Consider the following 14,229-nt stretch of genomic DNA (forward strand, 5'->3'; position numbering starts at 1 on the left):
GCAGGGGATACGAAGGTGCAGAAAGGCAAGGAGTCCTGGTTAAGAGCAGCACAAGCAGCCTACAGCAGCTGTCAAGCAAGTTACAGGTATCACTGTCTTTGTTCTACCACCTCCCCACCTATCTCTGCACGCTGGCGAGTCAGGACCTCGTGATGTGATTCACTCCCTCAGCAACCTGCACGCAGCACTGGCTGTGCAAGAAGCGTAAACAGCAGCAAATCCAAGCGGAGGGGAAGGATCATCTCCCTCATCCTGCTGGCAGCGACCCTCCTAGCGCAGCCCAGGATGCCGCCGGCCGCCTTTGCTGTGAGGGCGTCTTGCTGGCTCACGGTCAAGTTTGTATCCCTCGGGACCTCCAAGACTTTTCTCTTTCTGCAAAGCTGCTTTCCAGCTGATGGGTCCCCAGTGTGTACCGACCACTGTATGAGGTTACCCCTCTTCGGGTGCAGGTCTCTGCATTTCTCTTTGTATTACAGTCTTTTAAAAAAGACAAATCACTCTAAATAAAATGCTTAACCTGTATATTCAATTTGCTTTAGGTGGTTGGAATGTGGATTATTGCATTTTATCTCCTTGGCACAGTAGCAGGTGAGACATCTATAAAAACTACCACTAGAAGGTGAATTCAGATGAAATAATATATAGGAGATGATGACTGGTATTTTCCTTTACATTGAAGTTGTAGTATGATTTGTTTGTCACTGTATGACAATGTCTATCACTGGGCAAAGAACTAATGCTAAAATGCTCTGCTCTGTTTAAATTTTATTTTTAAGAATACAAGAGTCAGAACTCTGTGCTGAAAAGTCACAGAGGAACTCAGCCCTACTTCTCTCAAGACAGTGCACGAGCTGTCTTTGCCTGACCGCTGTATAAAAAGAACCGCTCAGCAGCAGGGTGCTTAGCACAACAGACAGTGCTAAAACAGAAAAGTTGAGCAAGAGACCTGTTTGATCTAGAAAAAGCTACTGTAGTGAAAGAAATTATCATTTCATTCACAGTACAAGGTTACTTCACCTATCCTTCATTCCTACGAGCAGAGACACAACGCTCAGGACTAGGAAGCACGCAGAAGCAATTCTAACAAGCACTTCTTAAAAGACTTTTTAAAAAGAAATTTAATTAATCCTTTACAAGCCTAGAAAATGGTGTCAAAACAGTGTCTGGGTCTTTATTTGGTTTATCATCAAATTATTTATCTCCCCTTGTGTTACCTGCTTCAGGCAATATCCACAAAGGAAACAAGGATGAATCTCAGTTTCAAAATTAATCACAAAATGAAATCCTTAGTTTTCCATTCTTCAGCCTGTTGTAGTCTCAAATCCATCATCAGGCAGAAAAGAATCCAAAATACAAAGAAGTTGTTTCTTCTACTCTAGGTAAAGAAGTTTGCTACCCCAGGCTTGGCTGTTTTACAGATGACCCGCCCTGGTCTGGGGTACCGGGGAGGCTCCTGACAGGTTTGCCCGACTCGCCGGAACATATGAACATCAGCTTCTTTCTCTACACCAGAGAAACGGGAAATAACTCACAGGTGACATTTATTTTTAACATCAAGAACGGACTAAACCTGTAAATGTTAACTTGTTAAAAAGTCTACATCACTTGTCACAGGCAAACAAGTCAGAATAAGATGGTTCGAAGGTACGGTGATGAATGCACATTGAAGCTATTTGGGGTAAAAGCATGAAAAAAAAAAATGTGAATGAACTGTAGGACACAACAGCTTTCCTGGCATTTTCCCACACAAGGGTATGGGTTGTGACAGACTTACCTTTTGCATGCATTCAGGTCTCAGGAAAGCTGAAGACTCATTCAAATAAACAGCCTTCTGAGTATTCAGATTCAAATACTGCTGTTTTACAGGGAAGCTGAGCTAGGAAGATATTGTGACTTTTAAAAATAAAAGTCTGAAGAAGACTGGTTTTATGGAATTTCCAAACCCACATTCCACCTTGAAATCTGAGCAATTTCACATTCTTACCTGCCTCTCTGAACTCTGAAAATAAGACAGAACTACTCAGGTTGTTTATGCTCTGAAATACTGAGCAGTGCAATGCGGAGGAACCTGTAAGGTCAGGGGCTGGGATCACATCACCTCAGCAAATGCTTAGGAGCTGCTATATCCCTTTCAGGCTCCCAGGGCTACTGTCCCCTGAGCTGTGCAGGGATGTTTAGGATTCCTCTGGCACAAACCATGACGCTATGGCTGCCGTTGCAGACATCATTGCTTACAGCAATCCTGGCTGCCATGCTGAGAATCAAATTCAGGCTCTCCAAGGATAAGAAGTTACAACTGTAAGTCTTTTATGATTTGCAGAGCAGTGACATGTGAGCACACAAGGTACCTTCAGCAGCAGGTTACTCTGCACTTCTGTTGTTGATTAGAAAAAAGTCAAAATCCACCTTGCACTATTTCCCAGCCACTGAAATGTATCTACCATCCAGGGCACAGCCCTTCTGCACCCAAACTCCCCAAGCTCACATCGCAGACCCTGTATTTGTCTGAAAACAACACCTATGGTCAGAGATCATTCTCAGAGTAAAAGGAAAATATATAATTAAGAAGCTTGCTGCAATGTGTGAAGAACGACTTCACCCCTGCTGCCATGCGGTTCTTGCATTAAATTCTTTCAGCCTTTCTGGAGTAGCTAATGACAAAAACAGGCATAGAAACATCACCTATCCAGAAAAAAAATTAAAATTAAAAACAAAATCTGTTTCTTAGCCGCAGAGCAGCACATGGAAGCCAAAGGTGAGGTCAGTAAAAGGGCAAGTTGAACCAGGAGGCGTGGAGCTGGTGGGCTGCTCCCTGGAGGAATTTGTCCAAGTCAGGCCAACAGACACCGTGTAACACTGTGGCCCTTTTAGACAGCTTTGTATTCCAGATAATACAAGTTCATAGTGGAACTGGGAAAAGTGGGACCCAAGGGTCCCTGGGTTCCAAAAATCACAGACTCTGCCCATTCAGAGTAGTCCCTTGAGTCCTAGAGAGGGCATGACCTAGCAGACTTCTTTTAAATGTTTGAAAGTATGAATAGCTAAAACTTTTTTTTTTTTTTTTTTTTACACACAGGTGATCTCAGCAATAAACTCCTCAACCATCCAAAACTCACATTTTTCCTCACGTAGGGAAACCTCCTTCATCATTCATGGATTTGGAAGCACTGGAAGAACAGGCTGGGTGGTAGAAATGTGCTTGGTATGAGAAAGTATCCTCTGATTTCCATCAGCGGTCATAACTACAATCTGTCAGTATCCTTTAGGCACTAACGTTCACTTTTCATTTTGGAATTCATTAGGCAGTAGCAGATACCAACTAAGAAGTAAATTGCACAAAAGCCAAAGTGTTCCCATTCTGGAAGATGCAACATAGTCAGGCTTCTTGGGCATCTCTGACATTGGGCATCTCTGACATTGGGCATCTCTAAAGATTTTCCATCCCCAAACACTACAGATCAGGTCAAAGCAATAAACTGAACATACATGTCCCTCCCCAGCTTCTACAGCAGCATCCGAATATCACATTAGACATTAGCCAATTCATTGGTTCTCCCATTAGGGACAGCTGAACCATCCTTCAGCCTTTAAAAGGCCTTCCTGGGCTGTAAAGCTCAGGTTTCAATCTACAAGCACTATCCTGGTTCACGACCATTCAGTTCTTAAAAACCAAACCAAACAAGAAGCAACCCCTGCTTTTTTATTACCGAGTGCAATGAAAAAAAGATTTCCAGTATGAAATGAGGAAGCTACCACAACACAGAGCCAGCGCGTCCTGGCCAGCAGAGTGTACTGTGGCCGTGACAGCCTCGGCTCTGATAGATAAGCAAAATCTATTCTAGTTTCTGCTTCTTTCATGCTGACAGGGAAAAGGACAAGCTAGAAAAAGATGAACGCTAAGTCACAGATCTGCATCGTTATTTTTGTTCATAAATCTATGAAAACTTTTAATTTAGAATATCAAATTTCCAATTTTTTCAGTTGAAAAGAAACAGCAATTCTCTCTGTCTCTCCACACTACGAGCTGTGTTTATGGTGCCCACAGGAGAGGAGGGAATCCGGGACTCGATGCACTATCACTTCAAGCTTCTGTTTCGCTGTCATTCACCTTCAGCTGTTTATCACAGATTAATTTTTGTTTTCACTCCTTGTTCTTTCTCAAACCTTAACTAAGCCTTAGTCGCAGAAAGCTATAGCTGCAGACTTTGAGACAGGACCCTTCCAGTGGAAAAATCACTGATCTCTGCAAGACAGTGACCAGTACCAGTGAGTGACACAGTAGCTTTCTTTGCTGAAACAGAAACTTTCTACTTTGCTCCAAACCTTTTCAGTCTGACATGTCTTTCTCAGTTTTACAAACACTTGGTAAATAAGTCTATTTCTTTGAGGGACGTTGGTAGCTTAACTGAATAGTATAGGAAAGTCACATGCTGCACATAGGAGCTACTGTGCAGCTGCGTGGCTCTTCCAAATTATTTCAAATTTGTATACAAATGGCTTAGAAAGCAAAATATTTTTATTACAGTCTTTCATAAATGACACTTTTTCAATTAATGGCTTGTTATATTCTGTTTTGTAAGAAGATGTGTTTCAGTGTGGTACAGGCTACAGTGAAGAGTCCTGTTTAGCAAAGAATGAGAAATTCCATGTTTATATTAAATCAGAATAAACATTAAAAGGTAAGTTGAATCTCCATTTGCTATTTTTTTTGTTTCCTTAAATGCTTTGCTTTATGTGTTCCCATGTCAGCTGTTACTGGAAGTGGAAAATATCAACTGCATTGCTGTCGATTGGCAAGACGGTGCAAAAGACACCTACGTCAGTGCAGTGAACAACATCCGCGTGGTTGGGGCTGAGGTTGCTTATTTCATAAAAACTTTACAGGTAAAAGACACAGCTTTACAACCTACAATTCATAGGTTGATCTAGTGGGGTTATGATGCTGCTGCTTTGATTTTGAACCTTGTCCAGGAGGGTCAGCCAGTGCTTCAGGAAGAGCTGTACAATGCTCAGTTAAGAACCAGCTAATTATACTAATTATCAACTCTGTAAGGACTTCTCACAGCCACAAAAGACGCAAATTAGGCTAATGTGGTTGAAAAGAGGTGCCAATTAATTAAAGACCAGTAGGTGGCAACATTTCCATATGATGATAGAGGCATTCAGTGGAAATGAGGCAAGGCCTATGAGTTCAGGGCTTACAGCAGCTTTGCCAGCATTACCTACACGGATGCTACAAGTAAATTAGTATCCCAGCTTAGCACCGCTGAAACGAGCAGGAGCTGGCTCACTTGATAATGCCACATTTTCTGTCTACAGGAACCATAAACTGTCCAGTTGCCTTCTAGTTCTGAACAACATGTTCCTGAAGGCAAGTGTTTACACATATAGCACAGAGCTGCTCAGTTCCAAAATTTAAGAGTATTAGCCTTGCCTGCTGACTTCAGAAAGACCGATGACTACTTAGAACTGCTGAAAATCAGAACACTGCCTGGCTGCGCACTTGATCCTGGTCAGGACGTGTTCATCTTAAAGTGGTGCAAGAGGGAGTTCAGAGCCCACAAGGCAAAATGCCAACTTTGTGAGCACCTGAGTATCAAAGAATGCTTCCCCAGAATCTTCTGGGCTACAAGCTACTGTTTCTACCTAGGACACTCCTACCTAGCCTCATACGTTTGCTTCTTTGTGTGCAAATCCCAGGTCACTTGAAGATGGGTTTCTCATTTAAAATCTCTATCACTGCACAATTTGCAGTCTAGGCCTCTATTTCCTCTATTACAAAAATGCATAAATGATCCTTAGACTTTCCTTCTTCTCCCCCATTTCTGGAGTTTGCCTGTAGGAGAAGTTAAGCTGCATTGCAAATTCAAGCACTGCAGTAAAATGTATTCAGAGGAATCTGCAGTCTAACAGTTAAAGCTAGACAGGCCAATACTAGATATCTGCTTTTATTTTGATACACACATTACAAGACAAAACCAAACTTGGTGGAAAAACCTCAAGCAATTAGCAACCAATCCTTGTTGACTTTGGTCGTTCCAGACCCAGTAAATCCCTGGGTGAAATGTGTCCCCCGAGTGCAGCCTACACGCTGGTTAATCTCCATTTCCCCCTTCAACGCATGGGTAGTGTCTCAGCAGAGCAGGTCTTGTACAGGTGATGCTAGGCAAAGAGGAGAATGAATGTTGCCCCACCTAAGCTTGCACTGAATGATACGATCACATATTCTTAGCAGACACATGGAGAACAGATATGTGATAAAAAAAGGCTCCATAATAGAGTAAATAAAGAAAAAAAATAAGATTATTTTGATGGAAGATGAAATAAGGTGTTGATCCGAATGAGAAAGAAGGTTCATATTTTGTCACCAAGGGTAACTATATACAGTAACCACATGCCAAGACTACAACAGTGAATCCATCATCACTGGGCATTTTAAATTCTAGATTGAATCATTTTCTATCAAGCCTTAGTGTAATTTAAAGAATAATCAACTCGAGGAACTCACACCCTATTCGCTATGCAGGAAGTCAGTCTAAACATTCCCAAAGGCCTATTAACATAAGGCACCCTCTTTGCTTGCTATTTAAAGCCTGTGTTCTTGTCTCTCACAACCACCACCTTAACCATCAGAAAATCTTCAGATACTCCCCTTGCAAAATCCATTTAATTGGCCACAGTCTGGGAGCACATACTGCAGGAGAAGCAGGCAGAAGGATTCAAGACATCAGACGGATAACAGGTAGGCTGCTGGCGAGGTGCAGAGCTAACATTTCTAAAGGAAAGAGACTTGCAACACACTGGTCTGTAGACTGGAATTAAATTATTGGCAGTGGTGGCAGACACCTGGTGTAAGAGCAGGCAAACTTTATGCTTCTCAGAAACAAGGGTAATTATTACAGCTTATTTCTCTAGTTAGCTTAAAAACTCTTTAGTGGAAGGACAAACATAGTTAATATGTTTGAACCATCACTGTCATTCACTGCGTTACACCAAGCCCTACACAAAGGCAAAGCAACATACCAAGAATCCTTAGTTTTTCCTACTGGTAAAGCTTTACAGGCCAGTAAAGCTCCCAAGTAATAAAATGCCTCCTTCACAGTAATAGGATGCAATCATATAGTCTATTGGAAAATCCTTTACTTCTCTTGGAATAAGTTTGTGCAAAGGTTTATAAAACCATATTATTGCCCAGGTTTTTTTCAGTTTAGCTTAGAATTCACATCATTATTTTTCAACATGCCTCATGCAGTACTGAATATCTGATGTTGTAAGTTGGCAAAAGACATATTAACATGTGCAACACTTGTCTCTCTCCCTCAACCAATAAATGTGGGGGTTTTTTAGGCTTAGACCCTGCTGGGCCCTATTTCGAAGGTACTCCTCCTGAGGTGAGACTGGATCCTACAGATGCAAACTTTGTTGATGTTATTCACAGTAATGCTGCTCACTTTCCCACCGTAGGTAAGTGTTCACGTGCAAGTAAATATCTGCAGAGGTGGGCATGTCACCAAGATACTGACATCATCACGTGTATCTCAGGGCTTGGAATGTATAACACCACCGGTCACCTGGACTTCTACCCAAACGGAGGAACTAAGATGCCTGGGTGCACTGATTTAGATACAGAGGTGAAACAAAGTGATTTCCAAGTTATTGCAGGTAAACGTACATTCCCAACATGCATAGTACTTCATTTTCATTCGATCCTGAAACATGAGCTGTGAAAGTAACTGTCCGTTTGGGAGAAAAAGAGCAAGACAAAATTGGTTTTTGCCTATTTACTCATACCTAAGAAAAGGAAATAAGAAACAATAAAATCTGGATCAGAACAGTGCACCCCAGGGAACACTGTAGAGAAAGGAGGTACAGCACAGACCTAAGCTTTGCTTCTGTAATTTGAGATTGGACCTGCAGAACACAAAAAGTCAGGCAACAGGAGTCTGCAAGTCCAACACCCCGACAACACCAGCAGGAGGTTTTCCAGGCTGAGACAGGCCACTGTCATGACCAAACCTGTGGCACGAAACCACCACCTTTGGTTTCTTGCAGATGCTGCAAAGAGCATCCCACAATTATAAGGCATGAATTAGGCAACAGCACTCAGTGTTTCCAGGGGCTGTACATGCCTCACCTCTCCTCCTGAGACTTCACTCTCTTCACAGGCTTTGGAGAGATCAGCAGAGGGCTGATGGATTATCTTTGCTCTATTAAGCCTCTTAAAACTGTAACTAACATCATCTTGCTGTGACATCTTTTATACATATATATGGCTGTCATCTTAAAAGGGGCTATTATGCCATAGCAGACCAACGCATTTCACTTGAAATCTTGGGGTAACTGGCACACAGTTCTCTGGATAAAACACAGACAAAACAGTAACTTCTACTGCAACTAGAAATGTGTAAATTCAGGTGAAAAAATATTACAAGACCACGCTACTGTTCTGTTCCATGCCTCAGCTGTTTCCAAGGAGAGCCAAGTGCAACTCTTGCACAGAACAGGAGGTGATTTCATGGATGCTCATAAACTTTGTTCCAACAGATGCTACAATCATTGGAGGGTGCCATCACTCACGCAGCCATGAGTTTTATTCTGAAAGTATCTTCCATCCCACCGGATACTTTGGATATCACTGTGAAACATATGAAGACTTTAAGTCAGTAAGTAAAGCCTTTGAGTCAGCCCAGGAATGGCAAGCTGTAAAGAAAGTAATCCAGGTCTCTGCACTCACGATAGGTCCCGCTGTGTGCGCAGAGCACTTGGATGCTGGTGGCTGTGCTCTCATGGTGTGGGGTTTGGTAGGAAGAGGTATGCAGTGAGGCACAGTGTACCATGGCTCCATCAACCATTCCAATCTGGAAAATGAATCCCCAATCACCAAAATAGGGGGTGGGGGCGGGAAATCAAACCCCAGGTAATTCTCACCCTAAACCTTCATGCAAGGAGCACGTAGGTTTGAGATATCTAACCTACTAATTCCTGGCTGGAAGAAGACACATTTGGAGCCTCCAGAATCCTTGACTGTTCTCCAAGTTACACTGGGCACTGGTTAGAGCACCTCAATAAATGCACTTATGAAAGATGCTCCTTCCCCCCACCCCGTGGTGTTGCAGTGTGAATGCAGGCAAGTTCCCTTCCACTAGGAGGGTAAACTTGTCTTGTATTTTGTCCTAGACTCTAGCTGAAAAATATCTGAACTAGGGGTTTTTGGACGATGATCCACACAGGTATCAAACCTGATCATCCTACACCCTCTTGGTATACGCATGGGTACAGGAGCCGTTACCTGAAACAAGTTTATCAGGTTTTGGTGGTAAGCTATGACAATATACAGCACTGCCACAGCTTTGCAAGAGCAGAACAGCATCCCGAGCCTTAGCTTTGTCACAGCTAGGATGAAAAAAATATACTCCTCATTAACTGATGCTCTTATTTTCCCTAGGGAGACTGTTTCCCATGTCCACAGGAGGGATGCCCAATGATGGGGCACTATGCTGACAGATTCCCAGCTAAATTGGAGAGAGTAAACCAAAAGTATTTTTTAAATACAGCAGCAGACCCACCTTTTGCTAGTAAGTAGAGGAGGTTGTTACAGTAGTTCACATGTTTGAAAAGCAAAAGCCATGCACCTGTGTTGCTTCTATAAGCAACTGCTAACACCTCTGACAAAAATGCTACATCAGTTATCAAAATTCAAGCTCAGAGTCTTTCATTTGCTAACGTGAATGAATTCCAGTTAGGGAAAAAAAGAGCTTTCTAGTATACTTGCATTTTTAGATTTCTCATATCAATGACAAACTAGTTTTATTTTGCTTTTCTTTACTCAGCTTGGAGACAAAAAGTATTTATCAAACTGTCTGGTGTAAAGAAAATGAGGGGGGAGATAAACCTAGTTTTCCATGACACAGAGGGGAACACAAAAGAATATGAAGTTGCCAGGTAAGATAAATTAATATTTCCTTATAGCATTTAATGTTGCTAACATTAATCTACACACTTTCCGCATATTTAAGCAGTACAAGCACTTATCCTGTGTTGCAGACATTCTGCTTAAGATCAGATATGAAAAAAGTTATCACATAGATAAGACCCACGAAAGCAGACAGGCGGTTGTGAAAAGGAATGGAAGTCACTTCCTTTTCATGAGTTCCAAAGAAACTTACATCTCTGGAACACACTTAATTGACAGTGTTCACCTGTTTCATATGCACTTCAGCACAGCCGCTCCCACACCAGCGTGGCAACGCGCACATCAGCACACCCATCCCACGTGCTGACGAGCCTCTGCTCTGCTGCTGACTTGCTGTGTGGCCTCATGCAAGGCAATCCTGTGCCTGAGCTTCTCAAATTTGCAAAGCGAAGGCTACCTCATTCCTCCCTAGGATACATTAAAAGCCAGCACTACTATATAAATGGCATGTGTATATAGCCTGGCCAGTGAGCTTCATTCACAACTCAGTCATTGCCCACTGACTACCAAAACAGCAGCTCCCACTGTCTTCTGTACCTGCTCCGAGATGAGCACTTCCACGTGTTCTCCCACCACCCTCTGTCCACATGAAGGCCAAAGCCCCACAGAAGTTCCCAGCTCTGCTGCACTACTCAACACACTTGGGCGCTGGAGGCAGCCCCAGCCTCACCCTCATCATCTCCCAGTGGTCCCCTGACACATACACGTGTAAAATTTTCAGTATTGTTTTTCATCCTCTCCCTGTTTGGAGCATAACACCCCAGAGGCCTGGTTCAGTGTCCTGTGCTATTGCAAAGAACAGCAAAAGTGCAAAATTCTGTTGTAGCGAAGGGGAAAATCCCCATCTTTCGGAGAATGTGATTTAGTTCAGTAATCTCTAAACCGTTAAATTTAGCTTTGCTGTCTTCATTCTATTTGCAGTGGAGTCCTTTCTCAAGACCAAGTTTATACAACTTTCCTTGATGTTGAAATTAACCCCAAAAATACTAAAAAAATTGAATTTCTCTGGAATAAAACCATATTTACTCTGCTATGGGCAAGACTGGGAGCAGAAACAGTCAATATAACTCATGGAGAAGATGGACATAGGTAAATATATCGCTTTTACAGGTCAGTAGGAATGGAAAAGGAGTGCAAAAACTCTGAGAGGATTGAAAAATGGTCTTAATAAATTGGACACATAGTTTGCAGTCAACAATGTGAATATCAGTAATGACAAGGACAAGATATTACACTTTGGACAGGAAAGAAAATGTTTGAGTGCAAACCAGGGATTAACAGTCTGGAAAGGAAAACAGCAATGAGTAATTTGGAATATATATTGTTTTGCCACAGCATTACAATTGCAAGCCAAGATAAAGCAAGTCTCATTCCCAGGTGCATGACCAGGAGTATTGCATAGAAGATGCAAGGAGTAATTATTCTAATTTAAGTAACTGGGGTAAGACTGCAACCCAAAACAGGGCCATTTTCAAGTTTGGAAAGTGTACTTCAGGAACAATGCACACAGACTGAAGTCTGGAAAAACAGAAAAACAGATTTAGAAAACTTGATCTGTGTAGAGGAGCTGAAGAAAACATGTTTCTCAATAAAGAAATGCCTGGAGAGGAGCATAAACATGTGCATAAGATATCTGTGAAGGGTCAGAGTCCACACATCTCCTGGACTCAGGTCAAGGTTTAATTAATGTATTTTACAACAGAAAAAATATTGGTTACATATTAGGAAAAAAGCTTCCTTATGGTTTGGCATTGGCATGGATTATTTAGAGAAGCTGATGAAATCCCTTTCTGTGTGAGCTCATAAAAAAAAAAAAAGTTGCAATCTAGTTAAGCAACTAGCCTAAATAAAGGGAGCTTAACAAGGCCCCTGTCTGACTTTTCATCTAGAGCTTTATATTTGTGAATCTAGAGATTAATTTTGTTCATGTATTAAAACTCATATCTTACAGCTGGTTGCCAAAAGAAGGGAATTCACCTTGTTACTGTTAATATGCAGATGCTAATACTCTGTACATCAGGCTTTTAGGAAGGCTTAAGTGGGATTATGGATCCAACTAAAAACCATCAAGTTGATAGCTGACAACCTTTCATTTTCCTTTGGTGGAAAATAGATAAATAAATCTTGATTCAAGTCTTTTTCTTCCCAGGTCAACTCTTTGCGGCCATGGAACTGTAACATATGGAGTTCCCCAGTTACTTACCCCTTGCTAGAGGCCAAGTACAACCGTTCTGTACACGGCAGCTGAGCAAACAACCAGTCCTGTGCAGGGGAATGTTGGTACTCAAGGCTATTAAAGCAAAACTCAAACTGCCTGTTGCTTCCTTCCTTTTTTCAGTTCTTTGCAAACACACTTGTCAATGTTCTTCACATTCAAACCAAGTTTATTGTGCTCATAGCTATGGAAGCAACTGGAAATCACATAAGCTTATAACACTGCACAGTCTTACACTACTATTGCCTCAAGAAAAGCAGGTAAGAACTGTTTCCCACCACATTGATCATTTGCCAAGCTTTCTGTCTATCAAACGCTCTCGAGGCAGCACGTTACCCCAGCGCACCCCTGGGGCTGGGAACGGTCCCAAACACATCCTTTCTGCAGCCTCCACTACTGCTCAAAACTTTCCAACCTCGCAGGTGAGCACTGCACTCAGCAGATGCTGTGGGATGAGGTGGAACAGAACAAGAACAGGGTATTTCTTCAGCAGGTCAGAACAGCCCTTTGGACACAGCCTCTTTAGGGAAGCAATGGGCAAAGTCAAACCTCAAGCGTTTGCTTTGGAAGAAATTAAATGGCTAAATCACAGCACCTGGCTGCTGTTTAATTTCAAACACATACCTTTGCTGTGGCCACTGACAATCCTGGAGAGAAACTCCAACTTTGAGTAACTCCAGGCTTTGCAAAACCTGGGATTGACTATTTCACATTAAAATGAACACTATTAATCTGCAAAGCATGGCATGAGTGAGCCACCTGAAGATTTAAGAGACCAAGGCAGCAGATATTTTTCTAAGTATAAAAACCAAACTCTGAGTTAATTAATAGGAAGAAGGAGTTAATCATTTATCCACTCTCATTTCCCCACAAGCACTTGGGCAGATAAACTACTAAGAAGCAGAAGTAGAAATACAATATTAAGAACATGTTTATAATGAGTATAAGTATCTGAATGAAATATTTTTAAAAAAAAAAGAACAACAGTCAGTGTTGTATCCTTGACTGAACACTAACCAAGCCTGTATGAAATTAGAAGCATAATTAAACACAAGTCTGAGGTTCAGCCAAGAGCGATCTGCAGTCCGGAGTAGTGGAAGTCCCCAGCGGGACTTGACAGGGGCAAGGGAAGCGTGAACAATGGCGGGAAGCACGGTGCTGATTCCCAGGAGAGAGCCACGGCATCCTCCAGCACAGCAAATCCAGTCCTCTCCTCTGCCTGCTTCCTATTCCAGACTCCAGCCTCTTCAAGACTGCAGAAACATTGCGAGTTCCTTATTTGTTGCTTGCTTTCTTGAAAGCCACCTTTCTTCCATCAGCCCCTGCCTGTGAGGCCGCAAGGACCAGCACGGCTCCTCCAGGCACAGCAAACATCCTGCATCGTACCCAAGGACACGCATCCCAGCCCTACCCCTTCTTCCCAAAGGAGAAGCAAGCAGCTGAAACCTGTCTGACCACAGCCTAAGGAATTGTCTGGTTATTCAGTTTGCCCTGGGTTATTGCTCTGTTGAATAAGAGCAGCAGACTAACTATGATAAAGTCCTAGCTCAAATCTTTTCCACCGGCTCTTAAATTAAATGGAAAAGACTGTTCACCCCTCATTTCGAACAAGTGTTATAACTTACCAGTGCACTAGGACATGTGCTGATTCTCCTGTATCACTGATATGAACATATTTACAAACTAAGATGTTACTTTGATTAAGGATGGGAGCACTGAGCTCTAAATCAGAATCAAAGGTGCTATTTTAGAAAAAAATAAGAAACTTCCCTACTATTTAAAGAAATAAATGCCACTAGTATGGATGATAGCAGTGTGATATCTATGTACACGGCTGGTATCCATTTGGTCATTCCCAGAGGTGGAGATTAGGGAATATCAGCCCTGGAAAGATACATGGCCACAGCCAAAAAGCATAGCCGGGCTGACAAAGCATTCTAGGTGAAGAGGTAGCTGGAGTCTTGTTTCTTCTTGAGTTCACTTACAGCCTTTTCCTAGAGATGAGCAAGACCCAGGGGTTCCCAGAACCAGTCCTGTTCAC

General features: G+C 42.3%; 1 protein-coding gene across 1 annotated transcript; it reads left to right on the forward strand.

Annotated features, from left to right (window-relative positions):
- The first annotated feature begins 285 nt into the window (after positions 1–285).
- LOC104128589 (pancreatic lipase-related protein 2) lies at positions 286–12,186 on the forward strand. Its single transcript, XM_009641407.2, has 13 exons — positions 286–306; positions 540–588; positions 1,380–1,534; positions 3,077–3,202; positions 4,750–4,884; positions 6,634–6,742; positions 7,348–7,464; positions 7,543–7,662; positions 8,545–8,663; positions 9,446–9,575; positions 9,831–9,942; positions 10,895–11,062; positions 12,123–12,186. Exons 1-13 carry the CDS (start codon positions 286–288, stop codon positions 12,184–12,186), a joined length of 1,425 nt encoding a protein of 474 aa, XP_009639702.2.
- The last annotated feature ends 2,043 nt before the right edge of the window (positions 12,187–14,229 follow it).

This window comes from Egretta garzetta, unplaced genomic scaffold, assembly GCF_000687185.1.
Source record: "Egretta garzetta isolate BGI_Z169 unplaced genomic scaffold, ASM68718v1 scaffold486, whole genome shotgun sequence".
NCBI classification, from domain to species: Eukaryota; Metazoa; Chordata; class Aves; order Pelecaniformes; family Ardeidae; genus Egretta; species Egretta garzetta.

What these genes read in the sequence shown, in the direction of transcription:
- LOC104128589 (XM_009641407.2), top strand. Translation starts at nt 286, where the DNA reads ATGCCGCCGGCCGCCTTTGCT. An exon ending in TCTCCTTGGCACAGTAGCAG is followed by an intron (nt 589 to 1,379) that starts GTGAGACATCTA and finishes CTTCTACTCTAG; the next exon opens with GTAAAGAAGTTTGCTACCCC. An exon ending in CATGGAGAAGATGGACATAG is followed by an intron (nt 11,063 to 12,122) that starts GTAAATATATCG and finishes TTTTCTTCCCAG; the next exon opens with GTCAACTCTTTGCGGCCATG.